The 23,041-nt window shown below is 44.9% G+C and overlaps 1 protein-coding gene across 1 annotated transcript; it reads left to right on the top strand.

The window, feature by feature from the left end:
• Nucleotides 1-3,753: 3,753 nt before the first annotated feature.
• ZYG11B (zyg-11 family member B, cell cycle regulator) lies at nucleotides 3,754-21,698 on the top strand. The gene is made up of 14 exons (XM_066594761.1): nucleotides 3,754-3,824; nucleotides 7,824-7,989; nucleotides 9,045-9,799; nucleotides 12,089-12,229; nucleotides 12,321-12,497; nucleotides 15,165-15,229; nucleotides 15,452-15,551; nucleotides 16,677-16,727; nucleotides 18,035-18,196; nucleotides 18,734-18,781; nucleotides 19,389-19,586; nucleotides 19,867-19,919; nucleotides 20,569-20,666; nucleotides 20,803-21,698. Exons 1-14 carry the CDS (start codon nucleotides 3,822-3,824, stop codon nucleotides 20,985-20,987), a joined length of 2,202 nt encoding a protein of 733 aa, XP_066450858.1. The 5' UTR covers nucleotides 3,754-3,821; the 3' UTR covers nucleotides 20,988-21,698.
• The last annotated feature ends 1,343 nt before the right edge of the window (nucleotides 21,699-23,041 follow it).

Below are 23,041 nucleotides of genomic sequence, written 5' to 3'. Positions count from 1 at the left end.
AAATGGAATGAATGAAAACATCCACCCATTCTCCAAAAAACAAGCCCTCACACGGCTCTGTTGATAGGAAAATATAAAAGTGATGGCTCTCAGAATAGGTCGAGTTCAGAATTCCATAGTGCAAAAGTAGTAAAAGATGTATATATATTCGGTATCACCGTAATTTATGCGTAATTATAATTACGAGCCTTGTTTTAACCGTCATCACCCGGGTTTGCTGGATCTTCACCTGATGGCATACACAGGTAAGTGGACCTTTACAAAAACTAATTGAGTACCCTCACTATTAACTGGTAGCAGGTTTATGGGGAAACTTTTGCGCTGTTTATGTGAAAACACGACAATTTATGGGGAAAGAAATCTTGTTATTTGTGTAGCACCAACTTATTCTGCACCGCTTTCAGGTAACTTTTATTTATTACTCCCCACCAAGCTGTCAGTGCTTACTGCCCCCAGTACCGCCGCTGGTCAGGTGATGCAGAAGTGACTAACGGCGCTGTGCTGAGTGAGAGAAGCACTGACAGCTGAAGAAGTCAGAGGTGAGCGCTGTGTCCTCCAAAATAAGCTGCGGGTAAACCGCCTATTTTCCACCAATGGTACGGGGTTGGACTCTGTTTTGCATGCGGAATTTACGCTGCGGACATTCTGCAGCATTTCCGCAATGTGTAAACATACCCTATTGCTGCCTTCACACTAGCGTAAAATCGCGCAATATTTGTACATTACGTGATGCACAAATATGAACCCTATTTTTTTAATGGGTTCATACACATGAGCGATGTTTTCCCGCATGGCACTGCAATGCGACGCTGTGCAGGAAACAAATCGCAGCATGTTCTATCTAGCTGCGAGATCTCGCATCGCAGCCCCATTGCGACAGCCATGGCAGGGGATTCCCTTCATCCCCGCAGTGATGCCAGGCTGTTTTCATATTAAAATGCCTCGCATCCACTGGGCTTTCACATGGTGGGGAGCGCGATATGGGGGCGGAATTCGTGATCCGATATCGTGTTCGCCAATGTGAATGAGCCCTAGGGGAGCGTTCCCACAGTGTTTTTCACTATGCTGTGGGATTCCCTCTGGGGGTTACATCACAGGTGACGAAAGAAGCATTGTGACGAACCACCGGATGGAAAGTAACAGAACCATTCACAGTCATTAGTGAAACGGGCGCCACTTTGTTGTCCATTTGACAGCGTTTCCGTTCGCTTCTACTATATTTGGAGTAAATAATAGCGTAGACGACTACATTATTCTCGACATTAAACGGAAAGGAATAGAAAGTATTTGTCAGACACCAAAGTTGTGTCCTTTTCACTGGTGACAATGAATAGTTCCCTTGCGGGTTCCGTCACGGTACTGTTTTTAGCACCCGCGACGGAATCCCACAGCAACATAGTATGTTAGGTCAAAAAAAGACCCATGTCCATCCAGTTCAGCCTATTTCCCCCCATTGAGTTAGAAGCCATTTTTCTCCACTTAAGGCTACATTCACACAGGTAAACTCAATATCGGGGCTGCCAACGTGCATTTTGCACGCCGATGCAAGGCGTTTTTGATTAAAAAACGCTCCACATCACTTCTATGAAATTGCGAACCTCGGACATGTGTTTCAGGCGCATCAGAGGATCGCATGTGTTTCCCATTGATCTCAATAGGAAACATCGCACCAGCATGCAAGTGCCATGCAACGTTTTTTAAGGTCCCATAGAAAACAACGGGCGAGGTGTTCATGGTAGTATCCAAAGATAGAACATTATACGATTTTTATCTTCGCAGCGTTGCTGTGAGGAAGCAATGTCGCTCATATGAATAAGTACGCACAACTCGCGTGAGATTCTCCCCCGTGTGAAAAAGCTCCAAAGGCAAGAAACTTCCTTTCCGACTCTGAAGTAATTAGTGATATAATGTAATATTATAACGCTCAAAAAAGGCGTCCGGACCCCTCTTAGGCTTAGTTCACACTGGGCGGAAATCACGCGGAACATACGCAACAGGACTGCACGAAAATTCAGCGAAATTTCTGCAGCTGAAGTCCTGAGGCATTTGGCACTGGTTTTGAAAGTGGCTTATTCCACTGCGACCATCTCTCCCCACAGAGAGGAGAGAGCCTGCAGCGGAAATGGCGATACAATTGACGCGCTGCGGATTTGAATTTCGCATGGCATGTCAGTTTCAGCGTGGTTTGGCCGCAGCGGACCGTCGCAGCGTGTGGACGAGATTTTTGCAAATCTCGTCCACTTTTCTGCTTAGTCTCGGGTTTAAGATTGCAGGCGGAATTTCCATGCGGAAAGTCCTCACGGAAATTCTACAGCAATTCCGTCCCGTATGAACCCAGCCTTAAACTGTTTTATTGAGTTCGCAGTGATAAGCGCAGTAGCGAAACTCCCTACGGCCGGGTCCGCACGTATGCTGCTTTAGGCCTCATGCACACAGACGGGCCCTGGCAGCAGTGGCGTCCGCACGTACCTGCTTTCTGAATCTTGAATCTGTACTGCGGATGGTCGGCACGGCCCACCGTCGGACATGCGCAGTACAGTTTTTTTCCTCTTGCTTTTCCATGGAATCCGCAGCCCATCCACAATGGAAGCCGTCTGTGCGGGAAACGCAGGAAAATAGAACATGCTGCGATCTTTCATCCGCGAGCGTAAACCGCAATCAGTTTCCGCCCGTGTGCATGAAGAATAATTTTTCCATCGCATGCTATGGAGGGTTATTGATGCGGAACCCGGAGGCGCCCGCTCCTGATTCCGCAGCAAAAATCCGCCCCGTGTGCATGAGGCCTTACAGCAAAATATCCGCAGCGGGCATTCTGTTGCAGATAAGCACCATTTGGTGCGGATTTTGAAAAAGGTTTTATCTCGTTTTTTTTGTGCGGAATTCACCCCCTCATTGACGAGAGGCGAATTCCGCAGCGGTAACGGCGATAACAATGACACGCGGACTGGAATTCAATGTTTTTTTATTTCTGCAGTTTATGGACAAGATTTTCAAAATCTCATCCATTTTGCTGCTACTGTAAACACCGCTACACGTCCGTGCGGAGGGTCATGGAAATTCAACGGCAGATCTACCCCATGTGGACCCCCTAAAGCTCTGGTCAAATTTCTGTTTTTTTTAAATTTGTTCTTCCATTCCATCAAGGAACAGAAGTACAAAAAAAAGGCGCGCCGAATCGTGAAGTGACGTAAACCAGCGGCCATGACAGAACCTGTTGCCTATGATGGGTTCCATCTATGTTTTTGTTACGGTTTCCGTCTGCGCAGTTTTTTCCGGCATTTCTGACAGAAATTGTGACAGAACAAAACAATAGAAACATGTGTAGCGCATTTCTGGGGGCGCTCCGGTATCATTTCTGGGGGCGCTCTGGTATCATTTCTGGGGGCGCTCCGGTATCATTTCTGGGGGCACTGTTTATGAGGGGGGCACATGAAGGAGGCACTCTGGTACACTTTATTAAACCACCAGGCTGTTGTATGTGGGGGCAGTGTGAGTTCGGGGGGCACTCTGACAGGACTTGTGATGGCTGAGGTGAGGTGTGTACGGTCCTGTAGGCACATTATGGGACGGCTCCTCATCCAGTGCCATGATGTAAGCGGCTCCACTGTCCTGCCTGACCCCGCTCATCTAATACCCGCGGCCCCTTTAAGAAAGGTTGCGTAGCAACGCGTTCATTTCCCGGCCTGCTGCACCCGGGCCTCCCACCTCACTCCGGGCCGCAGCTTGTCACTTCCTTACGGGCCGAGACAAGCCGGGCAGCCGCAGCCAGCAGGTCCGAGGTGCGGGGCCTCCTAGCAGCAGCCGCCGAGCCTGCAGTAAACATGGTAGGTGCTGCTCCCCGTCCACAGCCTGTCAGCCCGCCCCCTGTACGGCCACCTATGGCCGGTGTATGGCAGCCATGGACATTCCCTTACATAAGCGCCCTCTGTGTTGTGGATGCCCTGGCTGTGGCTCATGTTTCTGTGTCTTTGTCCCCTATCCGCAGGCTGGCGCTCCGCCGCCGTCCGTGCCGCGCTCTGCGTGTCCCACAGCGATACAACTTTATCTCTGTCACCGTGAAAGTGTTACAAAACTTCCATCTATCGGATACAACATTCTGGCAACAGGTTGGGTCACGGCGGTGGCGGGGAGCGCAGCGGTACGGGCGGCGGATAACAGTAGTGGTTGTAGTGACCCGTATTATACCGCCAAGTGGGGTTTACCAGGGAGGGTTCACTTACTTTAGATATGTATGGCGTACGTGCAGGTACTCTAGAAATGTCTGACGAGTGGCGATTTTCAGGGCGCGCTGCGTCACGCTTTCCTGCACAACTCCGTCTTTTTGTTCCATTTTTGGGTAGAACGGTTTGGCCGTCATCACATATATATATAATTTTTTTTTTTTTTTAACTTCCATTCAGTTACCCAGATTTTGCCGGAACAAACGGCGCCGTCCACGGCGCTATTCGTACAGCCAGAGTAATGTATCGGAAAGGAATGTTTCTGGTTTCTTCTAGGCCGGGCTCATGTGAGCGGGTCAGATTCCGAATGTGGTAGTCCTGTGAGCCCAGCCGGTGACAGTGCGTTCTGCAAGTACCTGCGAATGACCGTGGAGGCTCGCAGGCGCTCATGCGCAGTACAGTTTTTTTTTCTTTGCTAATTGTATACGGGCTGCAGGTCGGATGTCTCCATTGACTTCACTGGAGGGCGTCCCTGCGGATTTCATTGCGGAGCATGCTGCGATAAGCATGCTTCCGTATAAGCGCGAGCGTTTTATTAGAGCACGCGTATCTCCCGCTCGTGGGGCGCGTAATAAATTGTGTACTTGTAAATAAATATAAACCCTATTCTTTTGAATCCGGACATACACATGAGCGATATGGGGGAAAATCGCGGCATGTCCTACCTTGGACGTTCCCTCACATCACGGATTGTTTTAAAGGATCGCTACTTCCCCGAAGTGATGCGAGACGCCTTTAATACAATCTGATAGGCTGGCCGCGAAGAATCAGGGCAATTTTCAGCATTCTGCGAATTGCCCATAGCGAACAACAACCAATATAAATCAAACAACGGAAGTCCTGTGTAAAGAGGCAATGGTTCATCTATGAATGACTGCCTGCTTACTGTGGATGGAGACGGGCGGCTGGAAGCCATCTCTGGCTGCACTTGTGTGAGCGATAATCGCTGGGATCACTGATGATCGACCCATGTAAAAGGATCCTACAGACTGACAGTATGGTAGGTCTAAAGCTTACATTTCTGTTGTGTTTGCCCTTTAAATTATCGCTGGCGTCGTCTGTTAGGCTTCCTCTACACGGCGCAATAAATTGTACGCAGGAGCGAATGATGACCGTTTATACAGGCTGATAAATCATCCGCAATTTTGTTCGTAATTGCGTTCAGAAATTGTATCCACCGGACTGGTGAATGGGAACGATTAAATGGTCACTGTTCACACGATGCCTGCGTCAAATGAACAACGAACGAGAAGTGTACAAATTCTCGTTTGTCCCTCAATCGTTGGCCGTGTTTGCAAGGAACGATTATCATTTAAATTTGCGCGATCCCATGATTTTGGGGCGATAATCGTTCCGTGTTAAAGGCTACTCAGCATCACACAAACACTAGTTGCGTACGACAGATAATGCTCCTGACTCGTGCCGCGCTTGTTCTTACAACACTAAATGTCACCCTATATCCTTTCATTAAAGCGGCCATCGCTTTTTATATAATGGCGGGGGCAGAATACCCAGACATTATATTTCTAGGAAAAGCACAATGGTTGTCATGGCAATAATGTCACAACTTTTGAGACTATTGTCCCACTCTGCAAGAGGGGCTCCAGCTCTTGCGGGGTTGCTGCATCCAGGCATTGCTATCCATTCACAGCTGACTGCAGGCTGCAAGAGGAGCTTGCTTTTTTTTTTTTTTTGAAAGGGTGTTGGCTTTGAGACTCCTCCCACCTTTAAAGGAATTCTCTAGTTTAGAAAACTAATTTGCATGTACCTTTTTAGGGAATTTGGAGGTAAAGGGGTTATTGTTTTTTCTTTTTTTTTCTGCATATTTAAGCCCCCTGCCACAAACTATAATTTAGCAATGTACTCCCTATGGTGCCGGAGCGCTCTTCTGGCGCCATGGCACTTGACCCAGTGACCTAACCCTATTTTCTGGCTCAATGACGTCCCATAAACAGATCACATGGCTCTCTAATGCAGAAGCTCCAGCTTGTTTACAAAACGCCACTGATGACGTCCCATGACGGGGCCTCCTACAGGGTGCGATGGTTGCATGGATAAATAACCATGTGACCACTGCAGACAAGGTAAGCGAACCAACCGTAGCTGCAGCAGGGCAGTGGTGCATTAGAGATAGGGAAGTATTCTTGTTTTCAATGTATATTTAATCCCCCCCCCCCCCGCCACCAATGTAGTTATATATTGGAAAAGCCCTTTAATAGTGGGGAAGGGGGTGCTCTGTTCAGGATCCTCATCTCTTGTCCAGAGTGTGGAGACATTACAATTCGGTCCTGCATTAAACAGTGTATTGCAAAGCTTCATTTCTCCTGTGGTGGCGCTGCAGGAAAATTGAACACTTGATTCCATTTTCCCCAACAGATTACAGCTGATCATTGGGAGTCCCAGCAGGGGGACACTTTGTGATCAGTTGTTAAAGGATCCTTCTAACATGTGGGCATTGTCTAAAGCGGAGAACCTCTTAATGTCACAGGACATAAGTTTACGTCCTGACTGGTACTTAACGCTACAGGACGTAAACTTATATCCTGCTTATGGCACAGGCTCAGAAGCTGAGTCAGTGCCATCCCACAGTGAGAGCCACTGTGACTGACAGCTTACCTTCCACTGCAACGGCGGGGATGGGTGAGAACACGATCACTGGGGTAACCCCTTATGTCGCAATCAACATAGATCGCATGTAGAGAGTTCACATCATCAGCCCTCTATGCAATCGCAGAGGGCCGATGGGTTGCCATGGCAACCAGGCATCAGAGAATTGTAAACACAGCGATTGTAGCTTTTCTGGTTTAAATCCCCTATAGAGACATAAAAAATGTGAAAATAAATAAAAATAGTAAAAAGAACAAAGCAAAAAACGCAATTAAAAAAAACCCTTTTTGCACAGCAACTGAGCCAAAATGCTTATTTTGTTCATTTGACCGCCCAAAAAAATGCAATAAAAATTATCAAAAAACCATATGTACCACCATATGGTATCGATAAAAACTACAGCTTGTCACACAAAAAACAAGCCCTCACCGAGCTCCGTCAATGGAAATATAAAAGCGTTACGCGACTTTGAATGCAAAACATTAATAATTTTAAAAAAAATAATTATGCAAAAATGGAATAACCTAAAAAAATATAATTTTGGTATTGTTCTGATCATATCAACCCACAGAAGAAATTGATCAGGTATGATTAACACTGTAAACAAAGCAAAAAAACCAATGGCAGCCAGCCCCCAAAAAATTAATCAGTTTTACAATTAATTATATGTGCTCAAAAAAATTATACCAGTAAAAACTACACTTAGCCATGCAAACAACAAGCTTTCACACGGCCACGCTGACCGGAATTTAAGAAAGTTGTGGCTTTTGAAGAGGGGAGATGAAAATCGACAAAAAAAAAAATGTTGCTTCCTTAGGGTCAAAATAGACCGTGTCCTTAAGGGGTTAATGTAGTCATTTGGGAAGACTTGGAAAGCGGACAGGGAGTCCAAATGACCAAAGTCATACACCTGCCATTATTTGTGACCTCCTCTGCATTTCCTTATTGCTCTGAATCGTGGTTCCTTGTGAATGTAACGTTAACATTCTCTTCCAGGAGGAAGCCACGCCGAAGTCGTTGATCAACATAGCCCTTCACTTCTTGAGCGCTCACCTTGAGAAGTTCTGCTGGAAGAGATCCGACGGGACGCTTTGTTTACACGATGCAGCGGTGTTCCCCCAGGAGGTGGCTGATCAACTACTGCGCACTATGGCTGTTCAAAGTAATACCGCAAGACCGATGCCTATAATGATGTAGTATAATGCAAATACATTTATCATTTAGTACTAATTGTCAATCTCTTATATGTATTGATGTACAGTAAATGTATATGGCCCATGTAAGAGCAGGTGAGGGCTGCTTGTGACGTAGAAGGGTAGGTAAAATAATACTATGCTATACACTCACTGCCGCTTTATTGGACGCCCAATCTAGTAGCACGTTGACCTCCTTTGGCATTCAGAACTGCAGCATTTCATTTTGGTGTCCATGCTCAGGTATCATAGGAGCCAGGGTGTGCCAAGAAAGCATTACTCCACCAGCTTTACAGAAAGGGTTCATCGGTTCATGCTGCTTGCACCAAATTCTGACCTCCCATCAGAATAATGCAACAGAAATTGTTTTTCCACTGCTCAGTCATCCAACTCTTGCACTCTTTTACCCACTGGAGTCTTGTGTTTCTACTTCTCTTAGACACAATGGCCCTGGAACCAGTCGTTTGCTGTTACAGAACATCTGTTCTAATGAACGGCGAATTGTACTTTCAGTCATGTTTGTTGGGACACCAGCATTGTATTTTGCTGCAGTTTTCTTGATGTGCAGTGCCTGTTCATCAGAACAATTCTTGACATCCTCCTCTGACCCCTTTTATTAAAAAGTTATTTACATCCACAGCATGGATCCCTTTTCACTGGGTTTTCTTTGCTCACACCATTTTTGGTATACTCTCAACACTGTTGCACGAGAAAACCACACAAGGTTGGCAGTGAAATTCTGGCCCTAGGTAGTCTAGCACCGATGACCAAGCCTTGTTGGAAGTCGCTTAGATCGCTGGATTTTCCATTTCTAATGTGGATTCACACTGAAACTGATCCGCGGAAAATCCATCACTTTAATTTATGTTGCACTCTAGGGTCACGGATCTAATTTCCATACAGGGAAGCTGCAGTCGTGAACGGCTGGTGATTCTAATAAAGTGGCCATTCGATGTATATTTGGTATGTAATTGTCTGATTTTGTCAAGTAGTAATATTTTTTATTTCTTTTGTTTTTTTCCAGGACAACTAAATGAGGTAACGGTGGGAATATTCCGTGGAAGCCAGCTGCGACTAAAGCGTGCATGTATCCGCAAGGCAAAGATCTCTGCCGTTGCCTTCCGTAAGGCTTTCTGCCATCACAAATTAGTTGAATTGGATGCGACGGGGGTAAATGCTGATATAACGATCACTGACATTATAACTGGGCTCAGTAGTAGTAAATGGATCCGGGAAAGCCTACAATGCCTGATCCTGAACTCCCTGACGCTTTCCCTGGAGGATCCCTACGAACGATGCTTCAGTCAGTTGTCTGGACTACGTGCTCTGAGCATCACCAACGTGTTGTTTTACAATGAAGATCTTGCAGACGTCGCTTCCCTTCCCAGGTTGGAAAGCTTGGATATCTCCAACACATCCGTGACGGACATCTCTGCTTTACTGAGCTGCAAGGACATACTAAAGTCTCTTACAATGCATCACCTAAAGTGTCTAAAAATGACCACAACGCAAATATTGGAAGTGATCAAAGAACTGAGGCATCTTAGTCATCTGGATATATCTGATGACAAGCAGTTTACATCAGACATAGCCTGTCGTCTGCTGGAACAGAAAGATATCCTGCTTAGCCTCGTCTCATTAGACATCTCTGGGAGAAAGCATGTGACGGATAAAGCGGTGGAGGCCTTCATCTTACAACGCCCTCAAATCCAGTTTGTTGGTCTTCTGGCCACTGAGGCTGGGTATTCAGAGCTCCTTTCTGGAGAAGGCACCGTCAAGGTGTGACATTCATGTATCCTACTTCTGATGTAGCCCATCTACTTTTCTGGTGCCTTGCGCTAGAATATTTTATTACATTAACAGTCTGTTTTATCGGTTACCGCTTCCCGACTGCATCATGTAAATATACATCATGCGGTTGTGAAGTTTAATAAAAGCCTGTCTGAAGGCCCCTTTACACGGGCAGATAAGCAGCCAAACAACAAACATTCATATTCATATGATCACTCGTTTGTGACTATTGCCCCATGTAGTCTGCATCTAACTGCTGACAAGCGGACAAATGCTTGTTTGTTGGCTGCTCACATATTTTATGGGGATGCAGAAATCGTTGTTGTTTTCCATGTAAATAACAGATGTGCCGCCGAAAAAAGGAAAAGTGTAAGGCGACGAACGATTGACTTAATGATCATTCACCCCTCAAACAATTTGCATTGGATTTTGTAAAGGCCTTTAAACAAATGCCAATTAATGTGTTGTATCCCCAATCAATGCTCATTATGGGCCTAAAACTGGGCAATGTAAGGTTGGGTCCACACAGTGGGGGGGGGGGTTGTTGCAGAATTTCTGCACGGAAATTCCGCTTGCAATTTTTATCCCCGGTTAAAGCAGCAAAGTGGACGAGATTTGCAAAAGTCGCACTGAAATTGACATGCTGCACGAAATTCAAAGCCGCGGTATGTCAGTTGTTTCGCCGTTTCTACTGCGGCCGTCTCTCCTCTACGGGAAAGAACTGGCTGCAGCGGAATCAGCTGCTTGTAAACCCACGCCAAAACCTGCGGAATTTCCATGCGGTCCTGCTGCGGACATTCTGCGGGATTTCTGTCCCCTGTAACCGCAGCCTAAAAGGAACTTAAAGGTGTTTTCCCACTACTTGCTACTTCCTGGTTGCTGCTTATCAGGACATGTGGCTGCAGCAGGCACAGGTCCTGGTCAACAGCAACCAGTCAGTGGCCACATTGGTACTCACATCCTGAGTGCCATGATGTCAGAAGTTCAGAATGGTCACTCTGCGGCCTCTGATTGGCTACAGCAATCAAGTGATATCTGATCTCACTTTCCACAACAAACATTGCGAGTATAGTGAGCTTACTGCATTGGATCCCCGTGGCAGGAGATGGGTAAGTACTGCTTTTTTTTTATTTTTTTTTATTTTAGCACTGTTGGACCTATGGGGGATGATGTTGTCCAATAAGGGTTCGCTCACATCAGAGTTTGAGAGTTTTGTTTTCCTCCTCTGTTCGGGGAGCAAGAAAATGGTTCCCCCTGGTGGAATGGTTCTATTTTATAACTGAACCAAATGGACCTCCATTGACTATAATGGGGTCCCTTCACTTTTCGGCACAAAGCTCCGGCATTTTGCCAGAATTTACTGGATGCTATTTCGTATTGTTTTCTAACTGAAATCGGCAATGGAGGTTCCGAAAGGAACTATTGGACTACCCCTTTCCTTTAAATGTAGATTCCTGAACCAGAAAGGGTGACTGTCTTTAAGTATTTGCAGGTACATCACAAGAACTTCCCAAGATGCATATGTTTAACTATTGCAACTGCATGTTCGTCAAAAAATAAAGATGCAAGGAGCTTCATGCAGTCTGTAGCCATCAGTAGACAATTCCAAATAAAAATGTGGTGTAGTTCTCTATATTATCGTAGTGTAAACATTAGTATTTCATATTTGGAAAGCTTTTCATTCTGGAAGGTTGCACTTTGAGCAGCAGTCGTCTGACAATAATGAAACCTTCCTTTTTCATCTCCATATGGAATCCAACCAATCTTTAAACCATGCTTCCCTTAATAGGGCGATCATGGAGGTATGGGTACAGACTAGAGATGAGCGAGTATACTCGCTAAGGCACATTACTCGCTCGAGTAATGTGCCTTAGCCGAGTATCTCCCCGCTCGTCTCTAAAGATTCAGGGGCAGGCGCGGTTGACAGGTGAGTTGCGTCGGGAAGAGAGGGGGGGGAGAGAGAGAGAGATCTCCCCGCCCACCGCCGCGAGTATACTCGCTCATCTCTAGTACAGACAACTGCTGGCCTTTTTTTGGAATTGGCCTGAAGTTGTTATTGGTTTTCACTTTCGTCCTCCTCAACCATTTATAATCTGGGCACATCTATTGAAGCCATTCCTCACAATTGTATCCTCTGTGCTGCACTGATCTTACTACTCTTAGGTTATGGACTAATTGGAAATAAGTTGTTAGAAATGCTCGTAAACTCCTATATGTCTTTTTCCAGTATTATGCTGGATATTTTACATTGTATTGATCTTGGTCTGTTTTATAAAGGTTTCTGGAGAAGCAAATCAGATCCAGATTGCAGAAGCTCTCCGCAGATATAGTGAACGCTCCTTCTTTGTTCGTGAAGCCCTCTTTCACCTGTTCAGCCTAACACATGCCATGGAAAAAGCAAATCCAGAAATGTTGAAGGTAAGGACTCGTTTAAACAAAGAACCCATTGGCAACGTTTACATATCCTTAATTGACCTATTATGTTTTTTTTTTTTGTTTTTTTTTACAGTTAGTGGTAATTGGCATGAGAAACCACCCTACTAATCTACCTGTACAACTAGCTGCCAGCGCCTGTGTTTTTAACTTAACCAAGCAGGATCTAGCAGCTGGGATGCCTGTAAAACTACTGGCTGATGTAACGCATTTACTATTAGAAGCTATGAAGAATTTTCCAAACCACCAGCAGGTATGAGTTAATTGTTAATTAATGGGCACTGTGCTATCTAGGGCGTATGCCAAAGCACTTGCGACTCATATCGTACATTATAAACCGCACCCAATAAACTCTAATCACCTTTTATAGTTAAAAAGGTATTCTCATCTTAGGAATTCTATTTCATAAGATGTTTATTTTCAAAATGCTCTGTTCTCCAGATATTGCAAATATTGATTCCCCTGGTTGTTGACTGCTCATTGCCAGGGAAATAGACCACCTTGTCTATGGAAAATATCCCTGTTCTTCAGCTAGAGATGGTCGGTCTTGTCCATTGCATTGGGAGGCACAGCCTAGGACTGTGGGTATAGCTACTGCCACTAGGAGGTGGGCACTAAGCAAAGAGAGTGTTTGGGGCTATAGCCCTCCTGCATGCACCAAGCTAGCCAGTTTTAGCTTGGTGTCTGTAGTTTTCTGTTTTCCTGACTAGGGGACTTCAGGGCTGGCACTAGACTCCCTGTTTACCCCACCAAGGAGGGTGAACAGACTGGATTTCACCTCTGTGCACAACCAGAACTATCATAAGACATGGAGGCATGGTCAATGTTCGTTTGACCTGCCAGCCATAGCGATCTCCACATTGGAGCACTCCCTTCTTACTCCAAAGCAGGCGAGCACTGGGGGGGGGGGGGGGGTACAATTCTGGAAACCAGGAGCAGGGCTCCTTACGGTGGAACAGTAAGTATTCTCTTCACTCGGGTAAGTATCCTCCTCCCACCCTCTCTCCTTCTAGTGCCTCCCTCCACCGTATTTCACCACTAATGTCACATCTCCCACACCTTCCTTTTTCCTCCTGTGGCCCGTGGGGTGGGGGGAATGGACTCTCCATTTCTTCCTCACTAGAGGGGTGGGCATCATTCCTTTCGCCCTCTGCTGCTGGGACCGGTAATGCACCTGGCGACCTCCTGATTCCTGTTCCAGGGTGTCATCAGCATCACATCTTCACTTCCACACCAGCCCAGGACCACGTAAGAGCTGCCTGACCATGAGCTCCCCTCCGCCTTTGCTCCTCCTACAGCAGCCATAGCAGAAGGCCTATTTGAAGGCGCAGTGTGACACTATGTACGACTCAAGGGCCGACTGACTCAGGACCCGACCAGAGCCACACATTTCGCTTGCGCTCCCTTCAGTTTGAAATTTTAATGAGGACAGTCAGAGTAGTTATGTCCCGGCTGTCTTCCACTGACTTGGGTGGCCAGTGAACCGCCAAAGGCACTCATCCTGTCCAACCACCTCTATCTGCTGAATTGGTGCGCAACTTTACTAAAGTATCCACCACCATCATAGACAGGCTGATGATATTGCCACACGTGACCCTCCACGCGGTAGATCTTGAAAACTGACTACTTGCTTGAGGTATCCTTCCAGATCCCCAGCCTCGGCATGCACCCTCAGTTTCAATAGGGGCACGCTTGGTGCTCTCTTTCAAAGACAACGTAGGCGGTTCAGATGCCTGGGGTGGACAATTCGATAGCCGACTTGCTAAGCAGGAAAAATGGAAGTTGCACCCAGACGTGTTTCACAAACGCTGTCAAAGATGGGGTCTTGTGCAGTCAGGACATATACAGGCGTCCACAGTATATGCTGTGTATAGTGCGAGCTTGCTTAGGAGACAAGCCTGCTCCATACACTACAGGTATTGGATGTCCGACGGCAGCTGACATCTACCCACAACAGCTGTGATTGGAAGTAACCCTGATGATGGCATTTAAATGTGAAACGCAAAGACCAAGAACTTGGAAGGGTGGGCAGAGGTTCTGGAGTGGAAGAACCCTGAGAGATTGGAGCCAAATGGTGCTGCTGTCCTAGTGACACTACAGAGTCAGCAGGCTATAGCAGTGCCAGGTGCATAGAAGGGGGTAACAAAGAACTGCAATCTTGGCATGAACCACAAAGGGATGGTTGACTTGAGAATGATGAAGAACTTTCTCTGATTCCGGCATGCAATGTGTTTCGAGGCAACACATCCTCTTTCTCAAACAGCTGGAATTTATCCCTGAAGGAATTTCAAGATGAAATATCAAATGGCATGATATGCAATAAAAGTCTGGTGTATTCAGCAAAAAACAGTCGTTAGATAGAAGCTTCATTTTGATTTCTTCATACATGAAGTGACATGCAACAGCCAGAATGGCATGAAAAGATAGAAGAACTCTAACGCACCTTGCAGACGTCAAGTCGGTAGTCCAGTTCTGCTCAGACACGTTTTGGCATAGTTTCTGTTGTCTATTGCACTGCAGTGGAGATGCGTTGTTTTAGGTTGTCTAATGTCACCACCTGCACCTACATCATACCTTTTGTAAGGTGCAATAAAAACTTGAAGAGTTCTTCTACCTTTTCATGTCGTTTTGGCTGTTGTATGTCACTTACTGTATGAAGAAATCAGCTTTACTTTTGCATCGTTCTTTTTGAACCACCCCGTATTACTTGTCTGCCATTCAAGTGAATGCATGAACAGGCTAAAATTGGGGGGGGGGGGGACCCCCTTCAATGATGATCATTTGCCATATGGCATGGGATGTTCTTGTGCGACAACGGTTTCTGTATATGGCAATCCATTCTTTTGTGGACTATTAAGCAATGTGACTTAAGATTTCTTGAATCTGACAGGTATTTTACTATTTTGTTTTCATGGTGTAGTTGCAGAAGAACTGTCTGCTGTCCCTCTGCAGTGATAGAATATTGCAAGATGTCCCGTTCAACAGGTATTTATAAGAAAATGCCTTCAGTATGTCTTATCTAGTTAAATAACCAATCAAACCAGTGAGGCTGTAACAGATTTATTCTGCGTCGTGTACAAGGATAAGTTATACATTTTTGCCTAGGCTGTCCATTCATGCCAATGCTGGCACTGTTCATAGTACAATGTACAGTATGTTATATACTTTCAATAGTTAATTGTAACAATGTGTGCATTTGTTTTATAGGTTTGACGCAGCAAAGCTTGTAATGCAGTGGTTGTGTAATCATGAAGATCAGAACATGCAGAGGATGGCGGTTGCTATAATCTCTATTCTTGCTGCAAAGGTTTGTGTTTCCCTTATACCTCCATTAATGTAGGCTGCTACTGCATCTCCCACCAGAGTTTTAGAGTTGCCCATACACATTGGATCTTTATCCGCTGAAGCCACCAATTTCAGGAGCACTCCTTGATCATCTAATGTGTATGGCAGTCTCCTGGCTCTCTTTCCCCCCCCCCCCCCCCCCCACCCCCACCCCAATGGCAGACATCAGGGGAAATAAGGATGTGGCAGTTGGAGTTCAACTTGCCCAATCTTTTTTTTTTTTTTTTTTTAAGAAGCCACTGCCAGAAGACTCTACAAGCAGCCTATTCCCCTCTCCTCAGTCAGCATACATGCGGCCAAGCAGGAAATATTTAGTGGGAGCTCTTTCAGTTGATGTCAGTCTTAGGGCGGATATAGTTAAGATGCACTTGAATAGGGGCTCTGTGGAATGGGCTTCCAGCAGTGTAAGGCTACATTCACCACAGTACTTCTGATCTGTCATCTATGTCTCCCACCATCACTTATAAACTCCTGGTGTGAGATACAATGGCAACATACATAATGGGAAGTGCATGTTAGATCATCCTGCTGGAATACCTCTTAAGTTGAGGACCTCATAAATGTTATCTCCTATCCATGGGATAGAGGATAACTGTCTGATCAATGGGGTCTGAGCGTTGGGACCCTCACTGATCCCAAGATTGGAGGTTTGGTTGCTCTCCAAATGAATGGAATACAAGTTGCACATGTGCATTACTGCTTAATTTATTTCAGTGACTGTGCCAGAAATTGCCAAATTTAAGCACCATGCAATCTCCAGGGTTCAAATTAAAATGAACGGAACAGTGGCGTGTGTACGTAACCTCCGCTTCATTTGTGAGAGAATTGTCTGGACCCTCGTTCTCGGGCTCATTGGGGTCCCAGCAGTCGGACCCCCCACCAATCAGCCAGTTATCCCTTATCCTGTGGATAGGGGATAACGTCATCCTACTGGAATACCTCTTTTAAGCTTACAAATGTGTTCTAATGAACATGCACAGCTCTTGTTTTACTGCTTTCACACTATATGGTAATGGAAGGTACGGTTCAGCTCCTGTTCTCATTTGTTTGTGTTTATGCGTGTAACACACTTTATTTGTTTTTACAGCTATCGACTGAGCAAACAGCGCAGTTAGGAGCCGAACTCTTCATTGTGCGGGTATGTTTTTTAGCTGTAAATGTGCTCTTTATATTGTATCTTGATATGGATGAGCACATTTCACAACAGATATTCCCAATGCATGTATGTCTTTTGCTTGATGATAGTAAAGTCACAGATATTCACACAATGTAGGGCGCACATTTCCTTTTATGGGCTTACTTTGTAGAGTGATATAAACTTTGTAAAGTATTTCAAAACTCTTGCACTTTCTCTCACCTGATCATTTAAAGACCTAGTTGTGCAACGTTTTGTAGGGTGCAGAACAATCAGCCGTATGCTTTTTTTTTTTTTTTTTTTAAAGTCCGAGGACCCCTCTGACAAAACACAGGGGGGTGGTTGTTTTTGCTGGGGCCTGCATAATCATAATTAAGAGAAATTTAAAAATGTATATTTTCACATAAGTTATATAGTATGTGAACATTTTTTTTTTTCTTGTCCATTTCATTGGGGGGGGGGGGGACAGCTTAGACCATGGTTATAGCTACCGCCACTGGGAGGTGGACACTAAGCAGAAAAAAAATGTTAGCTCCTACTACTAGCTTTAACCCCTCTTGCAGGCAGCAAGCTAACCAGTTTTAGCTTAGTTTCCGTAGGAGGTAGCCCTGTTTTTCGCCGGTCTTCAAGAACTTCTTGGACTTGGGGAATACAGTGCTGGCAGGACTCTTCCTGTTACCCCACAGAGGAGGCCAAACAGAACGGAATTAACCATTCCATTGCCTACCCGGACCTCAGAAGAAAAGGAGGCACATCCAAGCCCTAGCTTGAATGTCACCCGCCAGCCAGAGTTTCCTTCTTTCACTAAGGAGTCTACCCGCGAGGGACTGCTCTGGAACGTCCCATGGTCTTCAGCTGTGCTCCCCAATGATGCAGGCTTGTAAATAAGATTTTTGTACTTGCCATAAAATGTTTTTCTTGTCTCGTTCATTGGGGGATACAGCACCCACCCAGTCTGATCTTAGGACTTTCACATATCTTCCTCCTTGTTACAGTGTTTTCTTTGAAGTTGCACCTTGTGCTGCAACGAGTCACAGTTTTTTAATAGTTTTCATGTTTTTGTATATTGACTTGCTTTTTTTTAATATCGTACTTGACTGCTTCTACTGCTTGCATACAAACTGGTTAGCTTGGTGTCTGCCGGAGGGGTATAGTTGGTAGGATGAGCTAACACGTTTTCTTTCTACTTGGTGTCCGCCTCCTAGTGGCAGTAGCTATACCCATAGTCTTCAGCTGTGTCCCCAATGATATGGACGAGAATTAGATTTTACGGTTAGTACCAAAATCTTGTTTTTCTCTTTTTGCAAAAGCAACTTCTTCAAATTGTGCGGCAAAAGACCAGCCAGAGTCTAGTGGACACCACCTTGAAATTCACTCTCAGTGCTTTGTGGAACCTCACAGATGAATCCCCAACCACATGTCGACATTTTATAGAAAACCAAGGCCTGGAGCTCTTCATGAAGGTCCTTGAGGTAAGGGAAATTTGTCAAGTTTTTATTTTTATAGCGCCAACATATTCCACAGCTGTTTTATAGCTATTATCAATCACTTCTTGTTCACACAAGCGCACAAAGGTAACTAGTAAGGCAGAGCATACGATTGATATGAGGCTCTTGTAGAGAAGGGGCCCAGCTGCAATTGCACCATCCCTTTTTCTACTGGGTAGTGAGAACATATGCAGGACCTTCCTCCAAAGAGGAACTGCATTGTTAGCAGACAAGGTAATGGAGAATTGGAATAAGGGTCCTTTTAAAGGGTATAGAATTGGAAACAAATACCAGCCCTCCTGTCCTGGGTGGCAAAACTATGGATTAAGGGGAGTGCATTTAAGTTTTTGCTTCACGGCCACATCTCTTCTATGTTCACCACTGCTGATCAGCATGTTCTTGAGTTGTCAGAGGAAACAAGATAACTGGGGTAAAACTCCATACACCATTGCCCTTTTAAAATTTGAACTCCAGACTTGATTTCAGGAAATTCTAACAATTTCTTCTTCTCTCTCTTCCAAGACCTTCCCATCAGAGTCTTCCATACAGCAGAAGGTCCTAGGTTTACTGGTAAGAATTTGACTGTTTGCATGTGATGCATTTGGTGGTATTCGTTGATGTACCTGAAAGTTGTTTGCTATGATCATGAGTGGAAACTACTCAAACAAATGAAGTTAAAGGGCGTTTCCCATCTTGCAAAGTTCTGGCATAAAACTATCATATGCCATCAGTTCTATGATTTGTCTGTGGGTTGGACCCCAGCAATCCTGAGAATAAAGGAACCTCAGATTTAGAGTTTTCCCCTCTAATTTTTCCTTGAACAGTGCCTCTCTGGGCCACCCAGTTCTGCAGGGAACTGCAGCTGACTTCATTCTCTTGAATACGACAGCCAACGCTCATATAACGTGTATGCCGACCTTTCAGGGTATGTTCACACATAGTGGAAATGCTGCGCAAAATCTGCAGGGTGAGTGGGATTTTAAGAAATCTCAACCTCACATTGCAGAAAAAATCTGCAGAGTAAATTGAGCCGGTGTTCGGATTTTAAAGCTGCGGCATGTCAATTTAAATGGCAGACTTTTATAACAAATGTCACTTCTTCAAATGAGGACATTTTGCAGTAATCTAGTGTCCATGCCTTCACTTTTTTACACAAATGTCTGTGTGTTACTTGTAGAACAACATAGCGGAGGTGAAGGAGCTGCACTCAGAACTTATGTGGAAGGACTTTATTGATCAGATCAGTAAGCTCCTGCATAGTGTGGAAGTGGAGGTCAGCTACTTTGCTGCTGGGATTATTGCACACCTCGTGTCCCGCGGAGAAGAGACCTGGACCTTAAGTTCAAGCTTGCGAGATGCATTACTGCAAGAACTTGTGAGTTACGATATACGATTACTCTTTCTACCTGTATAGATACTAGCTTAGCTTATTTTACCCACTTGGTATTTACAACTGCAGAGACGTTTGTTTGTTTTTGTTTGTTTTTTTTCTGTTTAAAATTTGTCTCTTTTTATTACAAATACAATATATATTTTGTATACTATATAACATTCCCATAGGAGTTACTGTTATGCCAAGAGTGCTAAAAATGTAATGATTAGGAACCCATTCAGTACAACTCCCTATTTCTAATTTATGTACCTGTGTTTTGCAGCATTCTGCCATACTCAGTTGGCCAACACCTGAATGTGAGATGGTGGCCTACAGGTGAGGAATGTTACACCCTTGTGTCTATATCCTTTGTTAACCACATCCCTACCGCATAGCATAAATATATATCATGTGGTTGCAAAGAGTACTCAATACCCAGTGAGTGTCAGCAGTTACGAACAGCTAGATGGCAATTGCACTTAGATGTTTCGGTCAATGATGACCGCTGCATTCAAGTAGTAGGAGAGGGGAAAGGCACCATCGACTTCCATCTCCCTTCTCTGCCATGATGTGATCATGGGGTGCTGATGTGTTGACATTGCAGCCTGGGATCTAATAAAGGCTCCAAGGGCTGCCAAGAGTAGATGCCTATTAAAGGGATTGACAGGTTAACGAACAACATATCTGCAGTAGCTTCAGAAATCCCCGACCCGCTCCATATTCATTCACTGGTGGTGATGATTTTTGTGTAAAAGCACAGGAAAGATTATCACTGGAATGATGCGCTCAATGGCAACCACTCTTTTGTCAGATGAAACAGTACTAATCTGACATGTGGCACCAAAAGATCCGCAGAACACATCTCCAAGTTGGTGCCAGCCTGTGATATTACAAGCAGGCTACGTATGTATCTAGATTCAGCGCTCCTTTATGTCTTGGTTACGTTCTCCGATTACAATGTGAATATTTTCCTCTACTTTTGTAGGTCTTTTAATCCCTTCTTCCCTCTCCTCGCCTGCTTCAGCACACCTGGCGTACAACTTTGGGCAGTCTGGGCCATGCAACACGTCTGTAGCAAAAACCGTATGTACTTTGGAAAGTTTTTACAAACTTCATACTTTGTTTTAATTACATATGATATATTGTATAGACTGTATGTTATGGAGGGACATTGTTGACTGCAGTTTTGTAATGTTTTACCTTGTATACCAACTTCCAGCTGTTCGATACTGCAGCATGCTGATTGAAGAAGGAGGTTTGGAGAAGCTGCACTGCATCAGAGACCACGCAAGTGCCAACCGAGATGTACTGCAGATTGCAATCTCCATCCTAGATAACCTCGATAGACACCTTACACGGCACGGTAACTCTTTTTTTCCAAGGCCATCTACATCTACGAAATGAGGCTGGAGTCGTCTTCTCCCGGTTTGCCCAGTGTCCACTGCAGTTTGAAAGTGTGTATGAAGTGTGAGCTACTACTCAAAATGTCACTCCAGATGTTGCTTTTTCATTAGGTAGCAAAGACTTTTGTACTGAAATGGGACATTTAGCATCAACCGTCACCTGAGCGCCCCTCACGCATATTGTTTTTTGCATGAGAGTGTGTTTAAGAAAAAAAAAAGACTTTGTGTAAAAATTAGTATTGAAATGATTATCTACTTTGTATTGTGCTCTTGCTTCTGGTCAGTGTAGTTTTGCTGTTACATTTTACAGTAGTGACGAAAGCAAGTTTGCTAGAATATGGAATTTATGGTTGATATATTTGTGACATCACTACAGTCTTAAAAGGGTTTTCTGGAACTTGTATATTGGGGAATTATCCTTAGAATAGTTCATCAATATCCGATCGGTGGAAGTCCGATTTCTGGCACCCCTGACCATCAATTGTTTGAGGGGGCTGCAGCACTTGGACAAACGCTGTGGCCTTTTCTCCAACTTCTGATTTCACATTCATCGATCACACAGCTTCTGTGCAGCGCAGTCCCATTCAAGGGAGCTGCAAAACAAGGCACAGCTGCTACAAAATATATGGTATACAATGAAGAGACTGCGACGCTCACCCAAACGCTGCAGCTGCTTCAAACAGGTGAATGATAGCCGTGCCCAGAGTTGGATCCCCACTAGAGATGAGCGAGCGTACTCGGATAAGCACTACCCGCTTGAGTAATTGGCTTTATCCGAGTATCGCTGTGCTCAGGGCTAAAGATTCGGGTGCCGGCACGGAGCGGGGAGCTGCAGGGGAGAGCGGGGAGGAACGGAGGTAAGATCTTTCTCTCCCGCCCGCTCTCCCCTGCTCCCCGCTGCGACTCACCTGTCAGCCGCAGCGGCACCCGAATCTTTAGCCCCGAGCACAGCGATACTCGGATAAAGCCAATTACTCGAGCGAGTAGTGCTTATCCGAGTACGCTCGCTCATCTCTAATCCCCACCGATTTGATATTGATGACCTAGTCTAACGACAGACCATTAATGGAACAGTCCCAGGAAACCCCTTATAACCATCTCTGAGTTCTGTTAGGATAAAGCACATCCCTTTTAATCATCGGAGATTCTGGGTAGACCTGAAGTCTTGTAAATCAGAAGATATTATTTTATTTTTTTTTTAGTTGGTGGGAAAAAAATGAAAATATAATGTTGTAGAAGACTAAATGATGTAAATAAGCTACATGAGAGATTATGTTGTATAAAAAGATGGGATTTATATACAATTATATTACAGTGAAAACTTCTGGATGATGCAGGGTAAGGGCGCGTTCACATCCGTGTTCGGGAGTTCCATTTTCCTGATCTGTCTGGGGAGCAGGAAAACTTCACCCCCTGGCCGAACGGTTGTGTCATGACGGAACCGACTGGCGCCGAACTGACCCTCATTGACTATAATGGGATCCGTTCAATTTCCTGCCAGTGGTCCAGCATTTCGCTAGAATTTACAGACCAAAATAGTGCAGTTTGTTGTGCTATTTTGTCCTGCTTTCTAACAGAAATCAGCGATGAAGGTTTCAAAAGGAACCTGCAGCGCTGATGTGAACGAACCCTTAGTTCACCTCACAAAATGTACTTGTCGGTTTTTGTTTCTTTTTCGATCTAAATGGGCCCAAAGTTCTGTATTAATGCTTTATTGAGCATCGATTTCTGATCTAGAGATCTAAGTCCGCTGCTTTCCCTAAAGTTTTAGGATTATCCTATGAAAAATTTACAGATTAGGTGATAAATATCTGAAAGGTTAGGGCCCAACCACTGAAACCCCCAATAACTTTGGGGATTCCAGATGTCTCCATATGAAGGGAATGGTGGTCACACATACACTCCATTCATCTCTGTGGGATTGCTGGGGATAAGAGTACAAGTGTTTGAATAACTCCAACAGCCCCATATAGATAAAGTCTGCGGTCGTGCGCATGCATGTGCAGTGGTCCATTCATATGGGGACACTCACAACCCCTTCCAACATAACCCAGT

This window comes from Eleutherodactylus coqui, chromosome 3 (genome assembly GCF_035609145.1).
Source record: "Eleutherodactylus coqui strain aEleCoq1 chromosome 3, aEleCoq1.hap1, whole genome shotgun sequence".
NCBI lineage: Eukaryota > Metazoa > Chordata > Amphibia > Anura > Eleutherodactylidae > Eleutherodactylus > Eleutherodactylus coqui.
The sequence above is the reverse complement of the archived record's forward strand: the minus strand, read 5'-3'. Positions and strand labels throughout refer to the sequence as shown.